Below are 26,139 nucleotides of genomic sequence, written 5' to 3' on the forward strand. Positions count from 1 at the left end.
TTTTTTTGGGAAAAAACTAGAAAATACTGTATTATTTTCCTTTTATTTTTCATTGTCAAAAGAATTCCTTGATAAACTATTCAAAACAATGCAATTTAACTAAAAATTAATCTTGAATTAAATAAAGGTATAATGCAAATGAAGCCTATTAATTTAAATTCTGGTTCTATAATAAACAATGCAAAACTGCATAATAGTTTTTCTTTTAAAAGTGCAACTGAAAATGTATTTTGTGCCTTAACAATTGGACTTTAAAAAAAAAAAAACGTCATTGCACTGATTTACGTCATATTTGTTTGGACCAGCAGAGGGCGCTGGTAATACAGTGATCGGTTGGCATGCAGATATTCTAGCAGTGAAGAAGAGAAGCTACGCTAGCAGACAGAGCTAATAGAAAAACGTGACTTTTGCAGATATTCAAGTAATATTACAGATATTCTTTCGGTGCTAAAAGGGTAATGAATCATTTATTAACATATTTAAGAGTAGAAGGCAGCCAGAAAGAAAGTATTAGCAGACTCCGCCCGCCGCCAACACTTCCGGATAGCCCTCTGCTGGTTAAAAAAAGTACTGCGATTCAATGTCAGAAAATCGATAACAACCGTGATACCTATGAATCGATTTTTAACTGCCTTACGATTAATCGTTACATCCCTACTATTTACTATAAAAACTTGAGAAAAATATGTGAAGTACACAAACATGTTTCGAGACAATTTTATTTTGTGATACAGGATGTATGAATACATTTATTTTAATCATATCATAAAACATGAAAAATAAAAATAAAAACAAGAAGGAAAAATCAACATTTCATTTACTTACTATAAAAAAAACAACTACATTTGTAATAATCCAGTATAAATCTGATCCTGAAAAATATTCATGGTTTCAAAATTTTAAGATAAGATGTATGGTTGATGTTTAGCACATATAATAGATGTTAACTAAGCTTATCAGATATAAATCTGACATTAATTTGATTAATAAAGAGGGGAAACAAGATATTTATTTCCGTACTTTAAACTACAGGGGTGCATTCTTTTTTTTTCTACCGAAGTTCACAAAACATAGCACAGCAATAGAAAAAAAAATTGCGAAACCAAGTGGCTTACAAACTGAGAAATAAAATACATTTTATGTCTGTGAGTGTGCGGACAACAAAGAAAAGCTTTTGTATATCAGTGTGTGGAATTAGATTGTGGAACAGTTTGCCAATGGAAATTAAAGAGTGAACAAATATAAAGAAATTTAAAAGAAAATGTCTTTACGTTGTATGAAAATTGTATAATGTGGTTTTTTTGTGTGTATTTAATCAAAATCATATGACGATATGACAAAATGAATTTATTAACCGCAGCAGCAATGGCTGGAAAACAGGATGCTGACTTCATTATTTGTAACTGTAATTCAGAAAAAGGGGTGGGACTAAGACGTTTATACTTCCACCCACTCCCTTTGGAACACAAAATATGTGTATGCAGTAATAAATGTAATTGTTTTGTTTTTGTTGTTTTTTTCTGGAGGGAAGCCATCTGCATCAAATCTTTTGTTTATTGTAATGTTGTTTTTTGTATTATTGCATTTGTTCAAAATAAAACAATATAACATATTATCATAATATAATTTTTTTTATTTATTTTTTGCATTGAGCACATATTGGCCATTACAAAAGCCAAATATTTTGTAATTAAAGTAAAATGTTAGAGAAGCTGTGGTTGAGGTCATATTTTTTGGGGAAGACTTTCATTTCTTCGCAATGTAATTACGAGAAAAAGTCTTTGGAAATGGCCTCCACAAAGTTGGGTGCTGACATGAGGATGCAGATGGTGCAGAGGATGGTGACGATGGAGAAAGCCATGAGACAAAGCCTGTCGATAACCGCAGCAGCGAATTTCCACTCACTGCACACAGATTCATCCTTGTCTTGGTTGTGAAAGCGTTTGGCGATATAACGCACCTCCTCCAGGATCCTGGCCAGCTCCTGTTCCACCTGACCAGTAGAGGAGCTGGAACTAGCGGGAAGGAGCTTCTCTTCTTCTCCTCCTCGTCCAGCCTCCAGGCCGAGCGCGCCAAGCATGTTGCCATTGGTTAGGTGGGAGGCGGAGACGCTGGGGTCCAGCTCGATACTGCTCAGGTTGCTCTGTCTACCTTTATTAGGACAGGCTGGGCGCACTCGATCCTCACCGGGACGCTTCATACGCAAAAACCAGGCGCACCAGTTCAGCAGGATCACACGAGTCTTCACCGAAAGGGAGAAATAAGAACTGCTGTTAATATTCTCACACCAATTTCAGACAATAAAAGACAAAATGTTTAAAGCTGCTGGAGACACTTTTTTAATCAGATAAATCCATACTGTAGGCCTCATAGATCAATAAATTTAAATTAAATTGCTTGGAAAAAGTGAAAGGTATAAACTGCCTCTCGAAAGTTTGTTCTCTCCATCGTAAACACTCAATTTATCTACAATTGAAGAAAAGTTTTGTGCATTGCATTGTGGGATGTGAATTCCCGTAGTAGAGTGATGCATAGAAGTGTTTATTTACTTCATTCTTACCGTAATTCTTTTGTGTTTCTTCACCAGACAAGGAGGACAGTGATCTGCCTTTTTTTGTTCCAGTTTGTTCCCGGTACTCACCTCACTCCGCGAGACAATTAATTTTAGTCATATTCAGATCTTTCCGTGTAAAATAAACAATGAATATTCTTTTGCCACAACTTTAAGACAGAAATGTGTTGGAAAGTCACTTTGACGGAGTTTTTAGGGGCAAACACAAGAAATCACAGAAAGATCAAAGTAAGAACACTTCCATGCATCAGTCTACGGGACTCCACATCCCACAATGCAATGCACAAAACAATGTCAATAAGAGTCTTTACGGAAGAGATCAAAACTAAATTTTGTGCTGCAACTTCAAACTTTCACATATTTGATTAAAAAAATAGTTTCAGCAGCTTTAAGATTTTCTATTTAAGTGTTGTCCTTTAGTCCTTGTTTTTCAAACGCATTTAAGTACATATGATCAATAATCACACTCACCCATTTTGGCATCTGGCTTCCATTGGGGTCATGGTGGTGATATTGCAAAACCAGAACTGTTGCAATTACTGAGAGCCCAACAATGACCATGGTCGTTGCAAAGTATTGAGCTGCAAGAAGAAAAAACAAACCTGAAGAAGTCATAGACGGACCAACTTAAGGCCAAAGCTTTGCTTCATGTTTAATGTAATGTAGCATAATTTTAGTTTTTCAAACCATTTCCATCCTTTATCTCTGCTCACCAATCAAAGGTACTGAGTCTGAGGTGGCCGGCATAATGTCTGCAACCAGCAGCATGAAAACTGTGAGGGACAGCAGGACAGTAATACCTGGAGAGACATACAAGTACATAAAGCAGTCATCACAAAGTAGCTCAGGTGTTGGACGGTCTGGTGTTTATGTTGATGTCTGGAATTAGCTCAAATCTATACGTTTTTGGTTGTGTTCTGTAGTAATCAATGAGAACTGCAGTGTGATTGGTCAATAATCTGATGTACATGCGACAGGAAACCTGCTCTTTGGATGAGCTTTGATTCCCTCACCATGTCACACTACATCTCTGGACAATGAAAAAATACTCTCTGTAGCTTCCAGCATGTTTTTATTGTAGCCTTTTTGTGAATTTTTGTTGTCAATTGATATAATTTTCAGGTATTTTCTTTGTAGTCTTGTGTTCACGGAGTTTATGAGGCAAATTTGTGTATATTTGATGTCTAACTCCTGTCGGCTGTTGTTCTTGAAACTATTTTCACCTGTTGAGCAGGAGATGGGTCCTCAGAGTCACGCTTGGTGGAAGTGGATGTTGTAGCAGGATCTGGGGCTTTCTCAATGGGTTTTACATTCCTTGCTCGGTGCTTGCTCAGAATTGACGTGGAATTCTTCAATGTAGATAAAAGTTTTCTTCCCACGCAGAGTGCACAGTGGACGCTAAGGTTTTTGTTGTCTTTCTCAAAGTAATGTCGGTACTTCCAAGAATTTAAAGCAGCTTGAACATGCTCCCTCTCGCTTAAAATGCGCTATAAAATGCGACGCCCAACAAACGCCCGTGAGATGGTGTCATTTAGTAACACGGTATCATAGCCTGCTTGCGGGAAAATAACTGTAATCTAATTATTTTTCTCTAAATATACAGTAGTTCCTCACTACATAAGTAGCAAAGCGGCAATCGCTTTTCTAAAATCAGCCTTTGCCAGACATGGGGTTCTATGTGAAGTGGTATCCGACAATGGTCCCCAGTTCTCGAGTAGTGACTTTGTAACCTTTGCTAAAGAGTGGGTTTCACCTTGAGCCCACATTATCTCAGATGAGCTCAGTGAGAGTGGTGAAAAAAAAAGTCATGATAAAAGCACAGGATGCACATGAGTATTTCCATAAAAGTCTAATAATTTACCACAGTGTCCCACTGAAGGACGGGTTATCTCCAGCTCAGTTGATTGAGATCAATTTCATGCTCCACAGATGAGAACCAGGACTCAGATTCGGGGCCCCCTAGTGGTTCATTGGGCCCTGTGCAGCTAATCCAGTGGTTCTCACATTTTTTGGGTATGTATTCCCCACTTTGAACGAAGGTGGATTTTCTCGCCCAACCTGTGCCCATTGCCCCCAAAAAAATCCTGAAAAAAAAAAATTTTTTAAAAATATTCACAAATGTAAAAATGCAATAGTCAAAATACAGGAAATAACTAAATATTTTTTTTGCAATCTGTGGCAAAAAGCACAAGGTGTGTTATTGAGCAGCTCTGTGTACAACCTCACACTCTGGTCCTGCATGATTTAAATGTCTTGATGTCTTTCTAATCCAATACAGTAAAGCCTTTAAGGTCTGTTGTTGTAGAACACGTGTCAAACTCAAGGCCCGGGGGCCAAGTCTGGCCTTTTAGGGTATCCAATTTGGCCCACAGGAAAAAGTAAAAATGACAGAAAAAACACTAATTATTGTGTAAATAAGTGGTTCTCAAACATTTTAGGCTCAAGTAGCCCCTCCCTGTTATTTCTGAATCCAAGTACCCCCTTTGTCCGACTATGACATTTTTTGCTTAGAAAACTATTTAAAAACAACAATAGATCTTAATGATGGAATGAATAAGTGATAACACATTTTAAAGCATCTCATTTTGTAAATAAGTGGAAAGAAACAGTATTTAGAATTTCCCACATTTTTTTTTTTTTTAGAATTAGTTTCTGATCAAGTTTGAGCTCACACGCACACATGCTCCACTCCACATGCTGACTTAATCATTATTTTTGAGCTTGAAAATACAAAATATGAATTTGTATTTCATAGCCACAAATACATTTATTTTTTACCATGCCATGTCTGGGGCTCCATATTTCTGCTACATTTTTAGGCTTTTCATTATTATTTTCTTTGCATGTAGGCGTTTTGCTTAAAGTTAATGATTTTTTTTTGTCAATGAAGAAAAAGGCATTTTAGGATTCAAAATTGTACATTCCACAGATGAAAAAAGCTGAACCAAAAAAAAAAAAAAAAAAATCAAAAGAGAGAAAACATGTTTTTTTTTTAATTTATTTACCCTAATATACCAACAATGTACAACATGACATAATTTTATATTTTTACCTGGTTGTTAAACATTCGCTGCAGTTTTTCATCTAATTTACATAAGGAAAAGAGAAATGGGTCAGACACAGAACTGCACGCTGCTCTTGACATTTTCCAGATGCGAAGACTGCCAGTTTTGATCTATAAACGACAATGTTCCTCTTGATTTATGTCACATATACAAACGCACACTTTGGATGACAGCGGATGGTATTGAGATTAAAACTGGGAAACTATGCAATCACGGAAACCCATTTCTTCGTGATGATTCCTATCCACAATAAGGAACTTATGAAACCAACGCAGTCTGGCACACATTTGCTGAATAAATGCCAGAAGAGATGCACATAAATGTACAAATGTATATTCATTCGATAAAGAAAAAGAGCATATATAATATATTCACATACCTTAGCATTTAGTGGTAATGCCCATACCAAGTGTGGAAAAGCATATGATATGTGATGATTATGAATTATTTTAGTTTGAGGGTTGGAAAAAAATTAAGCAGGAGAAATGTACAGCAATGTAAAAAAAAAAAAACAAAAAACAAAAAAACACATGCTCAAGCCTGCATATGTACCATATATTATTGAAATCCATCCAATAAGAAAACAGCACAGGCCCTTAATCATCTAAGAAGCTGCATAAATCAATGTCTTCTTACCATTTACATATGCAGCCCAGCTCATAATTAATCCACACAGCGTTTAAAATGAAGTGCTGCTGTGTAATAGAGATAGGATTAAACCCTCCTCTGACTGGGAACTGTTAAATAATGTCACCAAATTACAATTTCATCAGTGAAAAGAACAGTTGTATAAGAAAGTTATATAAGTGACAATGAAAAATTAAATATTGAGAATTTATTGAGAAGCAGAAGAAAAAAATTACTTTCACACGGAACTAAAACTGCTACCTCCAGAAACTATACCTCGTTTTATTTATTACTAGTGCAGCGCCCGTAGGAAGTATGTATAGCAATAGAAAAGTGGGAGGTATAGCTTTTTCATGGATGGCCAAATCAGGTTGTGTTTGAAGGTAACAAAGAGGAACCAGGTGGTATGTAATGGCAAAGGGTAGCTTACAAGGTCAAAATGTGACAAACAATAATGAAAAAGTCCAAAAATGTGAAACAAAAAGAGGCTAAATGTAGTGGGAAAGGAATCAAGTGGTATTTATAGCTTATTTGGATGAAAAGTGGCCAAATAAATTAAAGAAAGGACTAAAATTTGATAAAAGTGTCAAAGAAAACCTTGCAAAAATAGACAACAAATAGAAAAAAAGGAGTATCTGAAATAAGTGTCCAAACATTTGAAAAAAGGCAAAAGAATATAGGTAAAAAGGGGTTTAAAGGTTTGAAATGATAATTGAATTTAAGACATAAAAAGCCACATGTTGTGCATTATTGACTTAATAACAGCTTCTACATGGTGTTAGCTGATAATGTAGTGATAATATAGTGGGCTGGTCTGGACAGAAAACACCAGGGCTGAATTTTTGTCTCAGTTCACCCCTGATCATGTCTTAAGCTTTTATTTGCATTTGTCGCTATTCTGTAGCTGCTTTATCATAAACAATGTCTCTGACTGCACCTCTGCATGTAATGAAAAACACTCTCAGACGTCCATGAGGAAAACGTATAAAGACTCTCATTACAATTTAATTTAGCTTTTATCCAAAGCGATGTACAACACAACCAGTTAGAGTTAAGGGACTCGTTCAACATCCCACAGTGATGACGGCCAGCGTAAGAAAAACGTGTTTTGCACAAGGTTAGGTGAACATGTGCAATAATTATCCAGTCTGGTCTTTGAGTTTGGAACCACTTCATCCCCAGCTGCCATCAACCATACAACAGAAACACAAGCGCTTAAATCCAGCCTGCTTGATTTATCTATACGTTCTTTTTATGTTCATGTGATTAATATTAAATCAGAGAAAGTCCTAACAGAGAAACTATTTGTAAACATCAGATAGTATTTTTATTATTCCACAGAAATGTATCATGTTTTTCTGCAGTCAGTGCCTTCTCCTCGTCCTTCTCTCTCTTTTCTGTTTCCGGTGTCTTGAAGCTGATGATGGCAGTTCCTGATCTGTGGTTCATGACTCAACTAGTCTGGGACACTCTGATGTTCTATCTCTCTATTCTGTTCTGTTCTCTTCTTTTTATCCACTAACCCCAACCAGTTAAGGCACATGGCTGCCACCTCTGAACCTGGTTCTGCTGGAGATTCATTCCTGTTCGTCATATAAATGAAGTTGAATTGAATTTGGGCAAGGTAAGAATAACAATGGCTAGGGTTGATATTGTACCAGTGATGTGCATTCAGGGGAAGCAGAGGAATTTTGAAAAGAAAAATTAATTTTAAAATATAACAAATGATATTTTTCAGCTGGTGTGCTATTTATCATAAACCCTTTTTCCGTTCGAACCCAATATATATATTTTTTTTTTTCAATTAAGAATACAATAATATATGTATGTCATGTTTAAATACAGGGAGGAGATGCTCCATGCTCACATACTGTATACATATGTATATGCAATGCAAAGAGTGCATCGCTGTCCTAGCCTGGAATCCATCCTAATCTCCTTGTATTTTTCAATGTTTAATACAGGAGCTCACAAGGCATTTGAAATCTAGGTAGATACATATTTTTAATGCCTCTTCGTGTTGTGGTTTCAACGATATATCCCAGTCTTTTAAAACAGAGCATCACCATGTTTGTTTTGACACTGCTTGGCGCAGGAGATATGACAGTTCTGTGCGGCTCGGTTTCTTTCGAAACAAGGAAGTGAGCAGAAATGGCGGAATACATATCCGCTTTCTTACAAAAAGTAAGGAAGTGGGTGTGGCTTATCGCCAGGCTATCGTTGTCCTCTGTATATCGCAAATAAAAAGCTTTCAAACACTATGATTATATGCTCTGTCTTTCCATGATCTGGAATAAGAATGAAATGTATTTCTGTGACGTGTTTAGGCTCTCAGAATAAAAAAAGTCACTCGGTGAGGTAAACAGAGGTGGAGGGTGCATATGAGTGCACTACCTAAAATCTTCTTCATTCTTGTTCATATTTTTTTTTAACATTCCACCTTTTAACAGTTCCAAGCTGAGAAAAATGTGTGCAAGTAAAGGTAAAACCATAAACATTTACTATTTCTAGTGTTGTGGGGATGTGTCTAACTCGTCACTAACACAACAAATCGCAGTAAGAATGAAGAAAACACTTCTATGCATCTGTCTACGGGACTTAACATCCCACAATGCAATGCGCAAAACTTTTTCGAGCCGCATTTTCCACCTTTTCTATCTTTTTTTAACGAGGAAATCATCTTCGATTTAATGACTGATGAAGCTTAGACTATGTCTTTATCTGATAAAAATACTTATAGTCCCTAGCAGCTTTAACCTGTAACAGGTTGTTTTTTTTTTTTACCACAGTTGGTTGATTGATGAATTAACCTTATGTTATAGAATGAAGCTAAACAGATGTACCCTAATAAAATGGTTAGTGATTAGTTAGTGTTTGTTACCGAGTGAGATCTTCTCCCCAGAGTCAGCGGGCAGGAGGAAGACCAGCAAGGCCAGTGTGGAGATCAGGACACAGGGAATGAGCAGATTGAGGCCATAGTAAAGAGTCCGTCTGCGCATCACTACAGTGTAGGTGATGTCAGGGTACGGCTCAGCGCAGCATTCGTAGGAGCGCTCGTTTCTTTGTCCTGGAACCTCTGTGAGACACAAACATTTTTCCTTTGACATGTTTCACCTCTCATCTAAGAAACTTCCACAGATTGATCAGTTTTATAAAGTCATTCTAACCCATCCACACTTTCAAGAATCACAAGCAAAAAGTCAGGATGTGCAAGCATTGAGAAGAGCCAAATGAGGTGGCTCGGGCACCTAATTAGGATGCCCCCCAGACGCCTCCTTAGTGTAGTGAGGTGTCCAGGGAACGTCCCGCAGGAAGGAAACCTCGAGGAAGACCCAGGACAATCTGATTCCACTGAGGTCCACTGCTTCATCTTACCTACAAGATCCCACTCTCCATTGGCAATGTAATTAGTGATGTCTGCCTCCACCATCTTCAGGTCTATAGACCAGCCGTCATAGCTCCACGATCCAAACTTCAGCTCACACCTCTGAGTGTCAAAAGGAAACCAGCGAACATCGATGTGGCACGTGCTTTTAAAGATTCCTGTTGAGAAAAAAAACGCAAAACCAAGAGCTTAAGGTATTTTAAATTTATCTAATCTGGCTGAATAGAATCTTCTATTTCAAAATGACACAGACTAAAACATCAAGAAACAAATCTGTGCAAAAAAAAAAGGTCACTTTTACTTGAAGTTTTATACATCAAGACTGACATGATTATGACATGAAACCTGTCATTAGCATGAATAAGGTGTCATGAAGGCTGACATTAAGTGTCGTTACCCTAACCCTTCTTTACCATAAACCCTAACCCTAACCCCACTAGATCCCTCCACCTAACCCAAAAATGCCAACATAACTTCAAAGGTGTCATAATTTAACGAACAACACGTAATCTACCTATCTAATCAGAATCCCTTTATTATTCCCAGGGGGAAATTGCTTAGAGTGGCTGTCACAGGCAGCATGCACGGTGGCGCATGCGCAATATATCTATCTACTGATCTACATAGAATCTACCTAAAAAAGCAAGAATGTTCTGTGTGTGTGTGTGTGTGTGTGTGTGTGTTTAGAGCGAATATCTCCCCAACTCAGTATATGTTCGACCTGAAACTTTATCAACGACTTTGAAATACCTCAAGTGTGTGCATCCATTATTTTGGAGTAATTTGTCGTTGCAAAACATTCAAATTTTAGGAGTTACGGCCCTAAAAAACCAAACTGCAAGTCAAGTGTTACCGAAAAAAAAGAACCTAAAAACAATGTCAATGTCCGAAATCCAGGAGTTTTTTTTTTTTTTTACTGGTTGACAATTCAAATGCACAAAGTCACATTCACACCTGTTCACATTTCTAAGGAACAAGCTGAAGTAGTGAGCAAATATTGGGGATGATTTTAATACATGCCTGTGTTTCTGTTAATTATTACATTAGAGACAATAAAACATTTTGTGTATCATGGAAAAATGCTTTGATATCGTGTCATGGTTATTTTGGGTTTTTGCTCAGTAAATATTAGAGCCCGTCATTTTTTTTTTTAAACTTTTTTAATTCTATAACTTCCCACAGTATTGAGTACTGCTTTGTCCAGCAGTCTGATGATGAAGCTATCATAGCATCACTTCTACTTCGAGTCTAAGATCATAAGTTTGACAATCATATGATTGAAAGACAATGCTGCATCCATTTATTCATAATCTGAACCCACTCATCTTATTCCACTAATAGCTGTCGGAGAACGAGAGTCAGCGTAGACAGATTCCAGTCCACAGTCTAGAAAATGTACTCACTGTATTTCTGTCGTCAGTTCATAGAATGGAAGGAAGAAAAAAGAAGGAGCCCAGTTGAAGGATTGGTTTTACTCCAAGGAAATATGAGGTCACCTCAAAACTCTATTCACGGAATCAGTGGTAGTAAAACCAATGATGACAATAAGATGAAAAGACATGGGTTTTAATTCTCTCTCGGTGAAAGGCAGCCAGATCATTTATATCTCTATTTAAAAACGTATGAGATCGCTCCTATTTTCTACTGTCATGGATATGACAAGCATGTAGGGATATGATTTGTTTTAATCATAATCTGTCTTTGTTTGGCTTCCACAGTCACATTTCAAGCTTTTTTATGCTGTTTGAACTCAAATGTGTTTGAAACCTTTTGCAGCAGCGTCTGCATTCACAGTTAATTTGAGGCAAATTCCTTAAAAAAAAATTAAATAAAATAAAACAGCAAATCTGTCTCAAACTCACTGATGGATATTTTCAGCCGGACAAAAAGGGTACTTGGATTCAGAAATAAGAGAAAGGTGGTACTCGAAAATGCACTTCCTTTGTATAATGTCAGAATTAATGTTACTTTAAATGTATTTTCTGTATTTTGTATTTTCTTTGTGCATTTGAAACGCCCTTATAGAGACGGACATTGTAAATTAGCCTTGGCTCTAAATGTTGTAGTGTGCTACATGTTGATTGTTCACACTTATCACCATCAAATAAATGAATGAATAAATAAATAAATTATAATTGTAGTCGTGAAGTTGATATTTAATTACAATTATGGCGTAATAATAAATGTAATTTAAAAACATCTGTTGCTGTTGTAATCATAATTTAATTGTAATTGAGTTTAGATTATTAACTGTAATTGTAATTGGCATGAAAATTGTATAAAATCTGCCAATTTTAATTGAACTTAACACAAAACATGGGATGAAAAACAAATTAGATGATAGATAATATTTTTTTGTCTACTGTATTCTTCTTTTTGATTTAAGAAACTGACCCGTTATCATAAGAGATGCTAACAGAAAGCTAGCACAAGAGGAAGGTTTCATGTGGTAATTTATTTCAGACTCAGTAATAGTGATTAATGAACTTTAGAAATTGAGATCGTAATTGTAATTGACTTTCAGGGGATAGCTAATAGTCATAATTTAATTGTAATTGGAAAAATAATGAATAACTGAATCGTAATTGAACATGGATAATCAAAAACATAATTATAACTGAAATATGTAATTGACCCCAACCCTGATGGATACATCTATGCCTGTGACCCATTGACAGAGGGTTTGCGACCCACTTTTCACAAGTTTAGAACCCCTGTCGCATGCTCAACTTCTCTGCTCGCTCGCAAATGCATGTTTATGGTTTTTGGCCTGGTGTGGAATGTTTTTTCTGCATGCATACTGGCAAACAGAAAGGCTTTCCTTGGGTAAAAGCAAGACATAACCATTGCATTGTGAGTGAATTTGAAGTAGATGTATGTGGTGAGGCATTTCTGCAACCTGGACGCTGAGTATGGTGCAGGTGAAGATGCCAAAAGGAAGGTTGCGTTCTGGTACTGTATGTGCTAATCTGAAAGTAAACCTCTCATTTTTTTTAGAAAGAATTATAAAATTGTCCCCTTGCATGAAATTTCCCCCACAATCATTTGCAAATACCATTAAATAAATACATTTACGTCATTAAATCACTTCAAAGTTGCAACACTTTTTATGGATGAAATATAATAACACAACAACATCACTGTTTTGAAAAAACTTAAAATATCTACAGCAAAATGAAGTCACACTTACCTGGAAGCAAGTAGTAACAGATGCCTGAAGACTTTACCACAATATTGGTGTGATACGTAGCATCAAAATTTTCATGCGCACTGTGGGTACCATTGAAAAACATGAGAGGGTAAGCAAAGCACAAGAAAAAATGATAATTCACAAACTCATGCAACCTTTGCAAGAACTTTCAACAATAAGGAGAATACCCTGGTTAGTGGAGTTGGTGTTCCTGTTCGGTTGCCCAGTGTGCACTGAACACCAACACTGTTCTTTAAAACCAAAGGCTTTCTTCTTCAGCATTTTAAGCAATATTACATAGTTACATACATAATCTGGCTATGACCTTTTTAATTAAAAAGGAATATGATAATAAAATAAACAATAACATAAATGAGACCAATTTTTTCTCACTGAAGTGCAAAAAGCGCCACTTTACAAATAACACATAAACATCTTGTGCCAGTCTAAAATTAAAACCAAATCACTAAGGCTGCAATAATGAAAAATTGACGATTAAAGTGTTGGCAACGAATTTCATTATCATTTTTTTTTTGTCACTAACTTTCTTTTGTGTGTGCGTGTGTTTGTGTGTGCGCGCAGGAGTGTTTGTGCGCAGGAGTATTTGTGTGTGTGGGCGCAGGAGTTTTAGCGTGTGCCCACGAGTGTTTGTTTGTGTGCACGCAGGTGTGTTTATTTCTTTTTTTTTTTTTTTTTAAAGTGCAGGAATGTTTTTGTGTGCACGAGAATTTGTGTGTATGCGCGCAGGAGTGTTTGTGTGTGGGCGCAGTAGTGTTTGTGTGTCTGCACCAGTGGCGGAAGCTTTAAGACTACAAGGGAACCTCAGCTTCCCCTAAAATCAGTGGTCAAATATGTAGTGTTGTGTGTACATTTCATTGACTAAATATATGACAGAACACATGTATGTTTAGTTCAGAATCAGCTTCTTATAACAGGAAACTGACAGTGACAGCGTGACGTTCTTCATTCATTACCGCAGCGTCACAGTGTTAATAAACAGTGGTGAAGTTCAGCTTCGATTGAAGTCAATGGGAGAGGATTTAGGGGTTGATCCACTGCAGTCAAACTAGACGCTCATTGGATAAATGCTCGGTTATGACGCACTTAGTCCCGCCCATCGGACACCGGGCTTCACAGGAGGTCTATGGAGCAGTGGGCTGGATCTGTCTGTTCCGGACGCTGGAATAATGGATGATGATTGGATGATCTGTCTCAGGCTAATTCAATTTTGATTGACAGCGAAATGAGCCAATCAGAGAGTATGACGTTGTAGGCACACAGGCGGGTTTTTCAAATATTTCAGTCCGTTGCTCTGTGTTGACACGGAGACTTTGCTGATCCTCTCATAGCGAATTAACTTCTGACAAACCTAGTGTCTGTTTTTGGTGTTTGTGGAGACTGTTACTGCTTGTGTTGTGAAACTTTTGACCAAACACTCACACTCCAGCGCGCAGCAGCTACGCGCGTGCGTGTGTGATAATCTACAAATAGTTGTTGACAACAAAATGTGAATTCTACTAGAATTCACATTTAAATAAACAGATACATTTTCTGAAGTAGGCAGAAAATGAGCTTCCCCTGCATGAAAGACCAGCAGCCGCCACTGGTGTGCACCCATGACTGTTTTTGTGTGTGCGCTCTCACAAGTGTTGGTGTGTGCGGCGTCTGCGCGCATGAGCGTTTGTCTGTGCACGTGTGTTTGTGTGAGAGACACTTTTTTTGTATTTCAGTTTATTCAGCTTAAGCATGTTGTAAATGTGCTTTATAGATAAACTGTACACAATGTGGCTAATAGTTTTTTTTTTTTATGTGTGTATTTTGATCTTTGGCCTACTAACATGCCTTAACCTAATACTGCAAATAAAACAAGTTATTTATTGGGTTGTTGTAAATTGTGCTTTAATATATACTTGATTCATTTATTGGCCGATTAATCGATCATTGATCGATCCATCAAACACAAAAACACAGCCAACCTTCACTTCCCAATCAGCACATCAGTCGCTCCTTAATATGTATACTTATTACTGTCTGTGGGCCATAATAATATGATTGACTTAGCCAAAATATTACAACTGAATGGTGAACAACAGTCAGTGCCATTGTAACAAATGTGTAAAAATGTGTAATCCTTGGTGATCTTCCCCTTCCCATATATAGTGCAGGGGACAATTCATGCATGCTGAGTCGGCCTCAGTCCACGCACAGATTAGATCTTCCAGTGCCTACCTGTTATAGAGCAGAATGTCTGGTTTCCAAATGCGGTGGTCAGGTAATCTCAAACTGGTTACACCTGGATAATCGGATTCATTCCACCGTAAATACGGGTCTTCCCATTCCTGTGGGACACAGAAACATGATGTACTTTGCAGATTTCCTAGATATATAGTATATACAGTATATATACTATCCATTAGGAATGGGACGATAGATTGAGGTCACAATTTCATACAATATTGTCTCTTTTCTAATATTTTATACCATGCATTTTTATACGGATGAACTTTTTATTCCCACAGACTTTTGCCGTACATTATGTTGTTTTTAAATTGCCTTGTGTTTTACTGTAATGTGCAGTTTTTTTCGCGGAAAACAATAGCAAGAGTGTGTGGATCGCAAAAGAAAATCGCATTGGTGATCACTGATCACCCTCGCAAGAGTGAGGCATGAAGTTAGCATTTATAGACACGCCTACTCATACTTAAGCATGAAGGCCCCAAAACAGCCTGTTTTTAGAAGCGTCATTAATGGGACTTTTCCGACTTTGATGACGCGGCACTGTTTTGGAGAAGCCGCGCCTCCAGGAAGCTCTCTGTCGTGATTGACATGTAAACAGACACGTCCACGAAGGTGAGCATTTCAGCGTCCTTTGCGCAGTGCTATGTATGTATTTTCTACACTTTATATATATACCGCGAACGCCCCGCCCCCACGCTCTGTCTCGTGTTTATAAAGCAACATGAGCTCGGCTAAGGAGTGGGTGGGAGGAGGGGGGCTGTCCTCTGGGCCTACGTCACCGGGAGGAGGAAGTCAGTGTCTCGTCTATAGACACGCCCAGTCATGAATATGCATAAGTAGGCCGCAAATCAGCCTGTTTGTGTAGAGTTGCTCAGAAAGTGACTCTTCATAAAAAAAAAGTTACTTTTCAGAGGCTAAAAGTCTGGAAAATAGGCAAGTTTGGGAAAATAAAGCTCAAATACTTTGTTTTGGTTCTTATAACTAATGGAGATAGGTGAAAAATAGCATGACATGAGACCTTTAACGCTGGACATACTTACATTTGGGTGTAACCTTTTCAACTTACCATCCCCAGCCAAATGTTGGTTGTTAAAACTTGTTTCTTCTCATCCTGTTGAAAAAACAAATTATTATTTAAATAATTTATTTCATAATTTTTATTTTAGGGATCAGATAACGTTTTTAATTTGTTCATTAAAATGGCTTTCTTCTTTCACAAACGATAGAAATTCATTAAGTTATTCAACTGAATCAATAAAACAAGGGATGAATCTAGGACAAGCTTCACAAAACCGAATCGAAAGCTTTTCTTTGGCTGTATTGAAACATTCCACAAGCCACATGTGACCCCCGAACCATATTTTGCTCACCCACTGAATGTAATTCTGAGAGAGTTTTCTTCCACAGCGACGTCGCAGATACATACTCACCACATCTATGATCTGCATGAGGCTCAAGGTCAACTGAACAGTGATGGTGTCGGAGTCATTTACGACGGGTCTCTCCAATGAATTGTAGCTAACCAGCAATTCTCGGAGGAGTCTACGCTGGTTCGGACCTTGAAGAGAAACTGCAGAAAGAACAAAAATTTTCTTCCACATAGCTATTCTACAAAAACAAACCATTGTGTGCTAGAGCTAACCATAGGTTTTCAAAATGCTTAAGGTTATGTTAATCCTCAGTGGGCAACCTTGTATTTTAGATCACATTAATTAAAGAGGCAAAAATATATTAAAAACTCTATTGAGGATTTAATTAGTAAAAGTGAACTTTGAGACAGTGACAAATAAGTCAAGAACCTAGAATTTGTCATCTCCACAAACACCTCCAAATATTCCCACCAGTCTGATATTTTGCACAAAAGTGCAAGTTTAACCAAAAACGTATTATATATTTTGTTTCCTAAAGTTCAGCACAGTGCAAACTGAAAGACTGACCCTGAGACAAGACAAAGTTTATTCCAGTTAACTATCACAGCATGTTTTCACGTTGTACCACCATTTCGGAAGAAATATGTTGCAAAATGATGAAATCTGAGTTTGACTGACTGACTAAAGCCACAATACACCCAAGACCTTAAAGGTGCAGTCTGCAACTCTTATAAAAGTGACTTTTTGTCAAATTTTCTAAAGCTATCACTATGTAAGGACAGCTTTACCTGAAACTAGTGGTCTGTGTGAAAAAAAACAGGCTCACTGATATGGAATCAGAACAGTATCATAATGAATGAACTCTTGCAGGGTTTTTCACGAATGCACATGCTTTGTTTCACAGTTGTATTTCAGATTCACAAATGCGCATGATCTGTTTCGCAAATATTTATTTTACGCAAACTTGTAATATAAATTCTGAAATGCACACGCTCTACTTCACAAATATTATTTTGAGGCACACTTGTAATATGAATCCACATAAAATGCAAATTGCTGAATGTGCATTTACAAACTGCTTCTGTGCTGTGAAACCTCTGTGCATTTGTGAGAGAACTGTGTGTGGTGAATTTTGAGACTGCCCTGACGTCGCGGGTCAACGAACGTCACCATTGGCTGATAAAAGTGATTGACAGATTCATTAGCCTATCAGGTGTGATTGCTTTCAGCCAATCATGTGGCTTCTCACATTTTTGCCACACTTTTAAACCAGTTGCAGAGCGACTGATATGTGTGTGCATACGCAGTGTTCAAACAAGAGTGTGGAGGTGTTATATTACTGTGATGTTACTGTCTGGCTAACGTCAGCTTGTTAGCTCCTCTGAGGGAGGGACTTTGGAAAGTTTGAAGGCAGGAAAAAAAGCAGTTGGGAGCTAGGGGGAGAGAGGGATCTGAGAGTCGCGGAATGCAAGAGTAACTAAACCCCAAAACCACTTTTTTTGTGCTGAAAACAAATGTATTTGGGTATAAAGTAGTACTGTTGATTGATCCAAATCCAAACTACTCGCCATAGATTGCAGTCCACAGGTGCTAGTTTTCATTGAAGGGGCGGGGCAACAGTGGTGATTTGTGACGTAAGAAGCCTCCAAAACATCAAAAATGTTCCCAGCCATTAGCAAAATGACATATTTTTAAGTTGAAAAAAAAAAAAAAACGTCTTGATTACGGGCGGAGCTTCTGTAGCAGTTAAGACACGCCCAGTCGGGCCAACAGGGGTGATTCGTGAGCCTTCTTCTCAGCTAAAAGCAACATTTGATTGTTGCCTGGTTTCAACCCATTTGACTAAAATGTCAAGAGTTGGTCAAGAATCAATCAACAACAATACTTTATACCCAAATACATTTGTTTTCTGCAGAAAGAGGGGTTTTGGTATTTAGTTTCTCTTTAACTAACTCCTTAATCTAGGTTTTGTTATTGGTTATTGATGAAAAGTCAAATAAAGAGCTGTGTTCTTCAACAGTATCTTTCTTCCGCCACAAAAGTTTTAATTAACATTGTTCTCCCTATACTTTTATCCCTGGCAGTGGTTGCAGACAGACAGTTTCCTTATTGTACCTGAAATAGGCATTTGCAACCCATTAGTTGATGCATCCTGTTCTTCTGTTAAAAAAAGGATGAAAGATTGGCTGAAAGCTCCTCTTTGTCCATTTCAGAGATCTCCCCCGCCACCTCTGCTGATCCCACCATAATCAGATTACAAGATGAGAATCACCAAGATGGCATTTATGTGTGACCGGACCAACATCGTTCTCTAATAAATCTAAACACACACATTTCTCTTGATCAAACTCACCAGTTTCAGAAAAACTCAGGAGCTTTGACAACCCCACACATTCAGTGAAACCCCCTCTTCCTTCTTTCTGTAAAAAACATTTATTTTTCCCCCCATACTGTCACAGTAGTGGAAGCCAATCTTCCCAAATTAAACAAATGTGTTTGTCAGGTCAATAGAGCCCAACCCTCCAATAGTTACAGTAATTCTGTTAAACTGAACCAAATGTAAAACTTTTAAAGTTGTACAAAATCTGTTATTGTGATTTTTATTGCATGGCCAGGTTGATACATTTGAAAAGATGTATGGTCTCATTTTCTGTTTTTTGCTGATTCTATGTACCTCCACTTTAGTAACTATAGACTTATACAGTAACTGCTATCTGTCAATTTATGACATATGAAGTTATGGGGAAACTATTTTGTTAGAATGATGTTTTGACAAGGTAAAAACTATGTATTTTTAAATGCTCATATCATGTTTTTTAAATTTCATTTTATGACATTATTAACAAAATATTTACAACGTAATTCATTTCATCTTCCTCTTTTTGAACAGTATGTTAAGTTGAGGTTGCGTTTATTCAGACAAGGTTTTTCAGGAAATTTTAATCTCTCGACATGTTTTGACTGTAAACTGCCAGTCTTCGTCAGAGGAGTTCTGCTGATCGCCTTTGACGGTTCTTGTGAAGTTTCACTTGACTTTCATGTAATAGTTCCAGCATGATTAATTTTGTCTTCTTTTTGAACAGTAAAGTTGAGCTTTTGCAGGAAATGTTTATCTCCCGACATGTTTCGAAGTTTTGAGGAAGACTGGCAGTTGACAGTCGAAACATGTCGGGAGATAAAAAATTCCTGAATAAACAAAACTTCAACTTAACTTATTATTACAGAAAGATAAAAAAAAAAAAATGTTGTTATATAGTGCATAGAACAAAGTATTTAACAATAAGAACATTAATAAGAAATATTAAGTTGTCTGGCTATTAGTTATTTACCATTTTCTGATTACAAACAACCGTTTATTTATCGCACTTTTAATGTTTCGATTAGTTTGATATACATTGACTTTGGTCATATGCGCTCGCAAACTGAATATTAACAGAATATGTTGTTCGTGACATGGAGAGGAAAGCACAAAAAGAACAGTTTTGTTCTGTTTTTTAAAATAGAGATCTTTTATGAGGCCCTCCAGTTACAATGATGGTCTTTGAATGCTGAAAGTGAATGGGACGTCCTGAATGAGACCTCTTTATATGCAAACTCTACTAATCCAATGAGAAAAATCCTAATTTTCCTAGAAGAAATATTAAAGTGTCCAACCAACATCTAAACCTTATTATGAAAAACATTCCGGTACATTAAGTACAGGATGTTTTCTATTGACCATTTAACTACTAATCAGACTCGGGTTAGAAGAAGCAAGAGCATGAAGTGAACAAGATGATTGCCAGTACATCACACAGTTGACACATTGAGGAGAATTACATTCCAACAGCCAGTTCAAGGACATCATCTCACCAGTGGCAAAATGCAACCAATGAAAAGAGAAGGAAATAAACACCGGCAATGAGATAATATAACGTCTCTCCATCCTATCTGGTTCTCTTCTTTCTTTCTATGATTTATTCTCCTGTGAGGTCAAATGGAATAAGGAAATGTGGCTAAAGAACAGCTCACATATCAAATGATTTGCTTGAAGTGCAGCAAAACATATCCAAGAGTCAAACAAAGCCTATAGGAAATGTAATGGGGAGTGTCCCAATGTGATTGAATTTCAGAATTAAAATTGTCTTTAATTCTGACTTTAATGAATTAAACACTGCTTACTCTGCAGCCAAAATAACAACACTTTCCTCAGCTTGCTAATAGTGCACCAACAGACTAGTGTTAACCTGAATGCGTGGACACCAGGGTTGGGGTCAAAATAAATTTGAATTATTATTATTTTTCCCCTGAAAGTCAATTACAATTACATTCTCAGTTACTAAATTTCAATTACAATTTCACTAACTTTAAGTCATAACGTTATGATGATTGTATGTGATTTTGTATGTTTTTACAATGTTGTTTTAGCATCTTTACATTTTAGTGCATCAATTATAATATCTTATGTAAACGTCCAACTATGGACAAGAGGTGGGATTTAGCGATAGATGTAAACTTCAGTTACATTCACACTATTGTTATTCTGTAAAATTGCATCGTATATCCTAAGCCTAACCCACTGACCCCAAACCCTTTTAATCCTTACCACCTGTATGGGTGTGAAGATTCACTGATAGGTAGTAGGGAAACTTGATTCGAAACATATTTTAAATAATTGTTAACTACACATGTGCAAGCCATAGATCTGTTTTGCGTTTCATCAAATTATAATTGACAATTTTTTACAGAATTTCCATAAATCCAATTACTAAGTAAATCATTTTAACTGTCTCAGTAACAATTAAAATATGATTACAATGACAGCATAATTATTCTTATTGCAATTACGATTATAATTATGCCATAATTGTAATTAATTATCACCTACGCAATTACAATTATAATTGACCCCAACCCTGGTGGACACTCGACTTACATGGGGCCAGCTTTAGGACTCTGTTTGGTGGAAACAGAAAAGGAAGTGAAGTGTGGCTGAACTTTTTTTTTTCCATGACTTGTGGAGGCCTTTAGTGCCGTGTGGGTGTCCAAGAGTGGGAGGGATTTCCACAACTGTTAACACCCATGATTGCACAATCTGTGCAGGGACTAAAAGGTGGGGGTAGCATTGCCAAATTATTCAAGTTCACAAACTTATCTCACAAAAGAGAAAGATTATAAAACTGTTAAAAATAATTAATCACATTCATATATAGCATCACGTGTAAACGCTTGCAATCAATTTATTAAATGTATAGCAGTTCTTGTGCTTTGATGCAGGGCAGCACAATGACAAACAAATAAGGAGCTGTAAGATGTCAACTGGGGCTCCATTTATTCAACTTTACGTGAAGTTTTTAAACCATGCATCAATTAAGAATCTGTTTTGGCACAACTTGCATGTTTTTTTTTATATGTATAAAGTTGTACTTTTGCAGTACTCATGCACATGACAGTAGTAATCCATTTAGTGGCATGCAGAAGTCTTCTTACCATGCAGCGTGCAGGTGGTTACTGCAACAACAAGCCAACATTTCAGTGGATCCATGATGAGCCTCAGCCAGGCACAGAGAGTCTGCAGAGGGAGAGTCCAGATGCGGGATGAGAAGTGGGGATGGAACCCAGAGGGGAAGTAAATAACCCCTCCCCCGGATGAACTGTGGCAGAACGTCAATGTGACTTGTTGTTTCATCTAAACCATTTGCACCCCAACAATTTGTCGAGGAAAAATGTGTCAAACTAAAGATGTGGCCCTTTAGATTTAAAGCAGTGTTTCTCAAATGGGGATACGCAACGGCACTACAGGGGGTCCTTGAGAGAGAAAATAAGTTAGTTTCTCTCTCAAGTTTGTTATGTTACATAACAAATGAAAGCATTACAAATACGGGGGTTTATAATGTTTATTTCTTGATTAGAACATGAACTGAAAATACAAGAGTCAGTCTTGGTCACACACCAGGCAGGAGAAGAGAGCAATTTTTTTTTAAAAAAACTTTAGAAATAAATCTATTTAGGAAGCACGAAATCAGTGCTTTTCAACCTTTGGGTCGTGACACCTTGTGGGGACGCCTGGAGTTGAAATGGAGTCACAATCCAAATAAGGATGGGATCCCCTGCACAAAAACACTGTTTCATTCCACTCTTATTCTCAATAGTTGTTTTTTCATAGAATTCTGAACAAAATGTCGCACGGGGGTACTTGGATTCAGGAAAAACAGAGAGGGGGTACTTGAGCCAAAAATGTACGAGAACCACTGATTTAGAACATTAATTCAACCCACAGGAGAAAGTAAAATGTAATCAATTGTAGGTATCTCAGTCTCTCCAAATACATAATAACTTCAATGAAACTCCACAGTATTGGCAATGACTCCCTGTTTTCCCGGGCTTATATCACGTGATGGCAGGCGTTTTTAATGAAAGAATCGTTTGTTTTAAAATCCTGTATTTTTTCTTCAAATCATTCCACAAATATTTCCCAAATTAATTTGAAATTGGTCACAATATTGGAGAAATTTAAGTGAAGTTCCTGCAGGAATTTATATCTGTCACTTATTGCTTGGATATTGAAGGTGCCTTTTACATTTAAAAAAAAAAAAGTTAAAATAACTATTAAAATTTTTAGCTCAGTGACATAAAGGATGTTTACTCTGCGATGGACTGGTGCCCTGTGCAGGATGTACGCCCGCCTAGCACCCAGTGATAGCTGAAAGCAAACCCCCGCGCCCCTGAACAAGCGGCTCAGAAAATGGATGGATGGACATGGAGGGTGTTCCGTCATAAAATAGTTGCATGAATTGTGTTTGACTTATTGAGTTATCAACTAATCATCGCAGCTGTAGAGTTCCTATAATGAACTAGGAATAGTTTTAAACATATTACACAGAGTTGTCTCTCACTTATTAACTCAGTGACGTAGAGCTTCGTCTTTTGTGCCAGAAATTGTGAGTTCAATCCTGAACTGAGGTAAAATTCACATTAGAATTCCACCTTTTTTTCCATCTCTATAGGGGGATCATCTTATGATCGAGAGATTGAGGGTTTGATCCAAAGGCTATACCTGTCTATGTGTTGAAGTGTCCTTGGACAAGACACTGAACCACACTGTCGGCTAGCACCTTGCATGGCAGCTCTGTCCCATTGTCCCACTTTGGAGCTGCTTTGTCATAAAAGGGTGATATTTACCATTGCCTCTCCCCCCCAAACTTGTACCCTTGACGATAACTTTACTTTTTAATATTGTGATATCTGCAAGATATATCCTCCCACCTTTAGTATCTAATTAAAGCTATATTAACCTTTGTTAAAAGGATCGTTGAAGTTTTATACATAAAGGCTGACATTACGTTGTCATTATTATGACATGACACCTGTCATTAGCATGAATAAGGTGTCATGAAGGCTGTCATTAAGTGTCGTTTGTTATCCTAACCCCTTACCCTAATTAACCCCAACCCTCCCTAACCCCACTAGATCCCTCCACCTCACCCAAAAAATGCCAACATAGCTCCAAAAGTGTCATAATTTAGTGAACGATACTCAATGACAGCCTTCACAACACCTTATTCAGGCTAATGACAGCGTAATGTGTAATGTGACCCATTGTTCGGGGCATTTAAAGACGTGACGTAGGAATAAAACAAAACAAAAATCACTAAAAAGTGATGATTAAGGAGTGAAGCTGAAAAATACAGTGTATTTTGGCGAGTGTAGACCAAACTTCGTCACAGTTTTGTAAATCTGGCAACAAACAACTTGCTCTATAATGTAAATGTCTTCATTGCGCAGATAAGATGGTCTATAGTTGTTTGTTCATTCACATTAGAATCCATGAAAGTAACCCTCCTATCCAGTTGAACATGTAATAGATGACCTGTACACGGGGGCCACATGTTGGGGTTCTGCTCCTTATATGGAGTTGTTTTTGTTTTAATGAGTTTAACAGATGTCATCCGTCCTGTGTGAAAAAGCGCTTCAAATGTTTAACCACACACACAAATAAAAACCCTGTAAAAGTAATCAAAAGAAGAGGGGTTGTTTGTGTTTTTGTTGTCTATATTAAGTTGTTTTTAACGTTTAGATTTGGAGTTGCAGTTTTTCATTCTCACGGCACATTTTTCTGCACAGAAGAAGAAACAAAATAGACAATAGTCAGTTCAAGGGAGTTCAGCTTGTCAAGGAAATAAATGGACTCAGTTGGAGTTTTTAAACATTGTAATCCTTTTTGTAGGAGAGGTTTAGAGCTTAGAGCAATGTTTGATTCAGGATCCCTCTGTTTTAGTTCATCTGATGACACACTGCATTGTTGTTTGCAAATGCTCACATAGGAAATAAAATGTAATGACAGTGTTTTAGCTTTCACAGGACTAGCACAGTGCCCGTCGGAAGTATGCATTCATGTGGGAGCTTAAGTAGAGTTAATTATGACCAAATGAGTATGTGTTTGAAGGTTGGATTTACAGAGAGGTGTACATACTCGTACTCTGTAGTGTTATAAAGGGTTTATTTGCAGGTGCAAAATAAAACAGTTTCCCTGGTTTAATTCTATGGGACATGAACATGATAAATGTGTTTGTTTTTTTAAACTCACTTTTATATTTTTTTGTTTGGTGTATCTTTCTGCAATGTCATTATGTGTGGTTTTTTTTTTTTTTTATATCTTTCAGTTGTCTTTTTGTGCTTTTTTTTGTATAACTGTTTTTGGTTGCCATTATACAGTGATTCTGGAGTCATTTGTGTACTTTTTGTATAAATATAGTTTAGTTTGTTGTTTTATTTTAGTCATTTTCATATTTTTATTTGAGTCATTTTCATATTTTTGTTGTATTTTTCTGTAATGTATATTTTTCGTGTATTTTTTTTAATTATCTTTCAGTTGTGTTATTGTGCATTTTTTGTATTTTATTTTTCTCATTTAGTATATTTTTATTACAAATAAATAAATACCTTGTGTGTGTTCCAGTGAAATGTTTGAGACGCTGATAACCAAACTCCATAGACATTGTAGCGCCAATCAGAAAAGTAACAAAACAGCGCAAAACAAAACGTAAAGCTCCAAACTACATGAGTAAGTAAGTAAATTAAAGTATTATGTACAATTCGGTTGTCTTTAAAAAAAAAACAAAAATCATTTTTTTACCTTTGAACCGAGTGGTCAGAGCTTAGCTTCCATGCACGGCACAACACAGGATCTGCAGTTTTCCAGATGGAGTATTGAACGGGTTGAGTTCAATACTGAATCTAGTGAAACAGCACGTTATTGAGCAACAGTTATATGGTTTAAACAATGGGAAAAGTGTCTGCAAAAGACTCACCAGTGGCTGACAGTTTCAAATGATCTATTCAGAGAACTCCAGTGTCTCGGTCTAAACTATCTTCTTGTCTCTCACTCATATGTTTACAGTCAGTGTCTGCTTGGTTGTGTGCGCAGCAATTGGCTCTGGCCGCACACGTGACTCTTGCTCGTGTGAGGAGCTGTGCAGTGAAATAGATATAGATGGTGCGCTAGCGCCCCCTCACACCCTGAGGTCAAAAGTTGAATAGGTTTAATTTCGGGGCCGTCCAGAAGTGAAATAAAATAAAAATAAACATTTTGAAATGATCAAATTACTTCAAAATAACAGATACACACACTTGGGGTATTTGGAACCCGTTGACCAAGTTTCAGGTCGAACTCGCACCGCTTTGGGGAGATATTGCTCCACACACGCCGTACA

General features: G+C 37.1%; 1 protein-coding gene across 2 annotated transcripts; it reads right to left on the reverse strand.

The window, feature by feature from the left end:
• Positions 1-1,760: 1,760 nt before the first annotated feature.
• On the reverse strand, positions 1,761-25,610 carry LOC114461192 (neuronal acetylcholine receptor subunit alpha-7-like). Of its 2 annotated transcripts, XM_028443088.1 has the most exons (11): positions 25,563-25,610; positions 21,917-21,998; positions 16,508-16,647; positions 16,144-16,188; positions 15,069-15,178; positions 12,840-12,919; positions 9,640-9,807; positions 9,146-9,340; positions 3,286-3,372; positions 3,044-3,153; positions 1,761-2,242 (listed from the first exon to the last, which is right to left on the reverse strand). In XM_028443088.1, the coding sequence occupies exons 2-11, from the start codon at positions 21,969-21,971 to the stop codon at positions 1,766-1,768; spliced, it is 1,467 nt and encodes a 488-aa protein (XP_028298889.1). In that variant the 5' UTR covers positions 21,972-21,998; positions 25,563-25,610; the 3' UTR covers positions 1,761-1,765. The 2 variants fall into 2 exon arrangements, with proteins under 2 accessions (XP_028298889.1, XP_028298888.1); XM_028443087.1 differs by lacking the exon at positions 25,563-25,610 and having other exon boundaries at positions 21,917-22,026.
• Between the last annotated feature and the right edge of the window lie 529 nt (positions 25,611-26,139).

Source organism: Gouania willdenowi, chromosome 3, assembly GCF_900634775.1.
Source record: "Gouania willdenowi chromosome 3, fGouWil2.1, whole genome shotgun sequence".
Lineage (NCBI taxonomy): Eukaryota > Metazoa > Chordata > Actinopteri > Blenniiformes > Gobiesocidae > Gouania > Gouania willdenowi.

Coding starts and splice junctions, on each gene's coding strand:
- LOC114461192 (XM_028443088.1), bottom strand. CDS start 21,971: ATGGATCCACTGAAATGTTGGCTTGTTGTTGCAGTAACCACCTGCACG. Junction 16,648..21,916: donor AACCACCTGCACGCTGCATG/GTAAGAAGACTT, acceptor TTCTTTCTGCAG/TTTCTCTTCAAGGTCCGAAC. Junction 3,154..3,285: donor AGACTCAGTACCTTTGATTG/GTGAGCAGAGAT, acceptor TTCTTCTTGCAG/CTCAATACTTTGCAACGACC.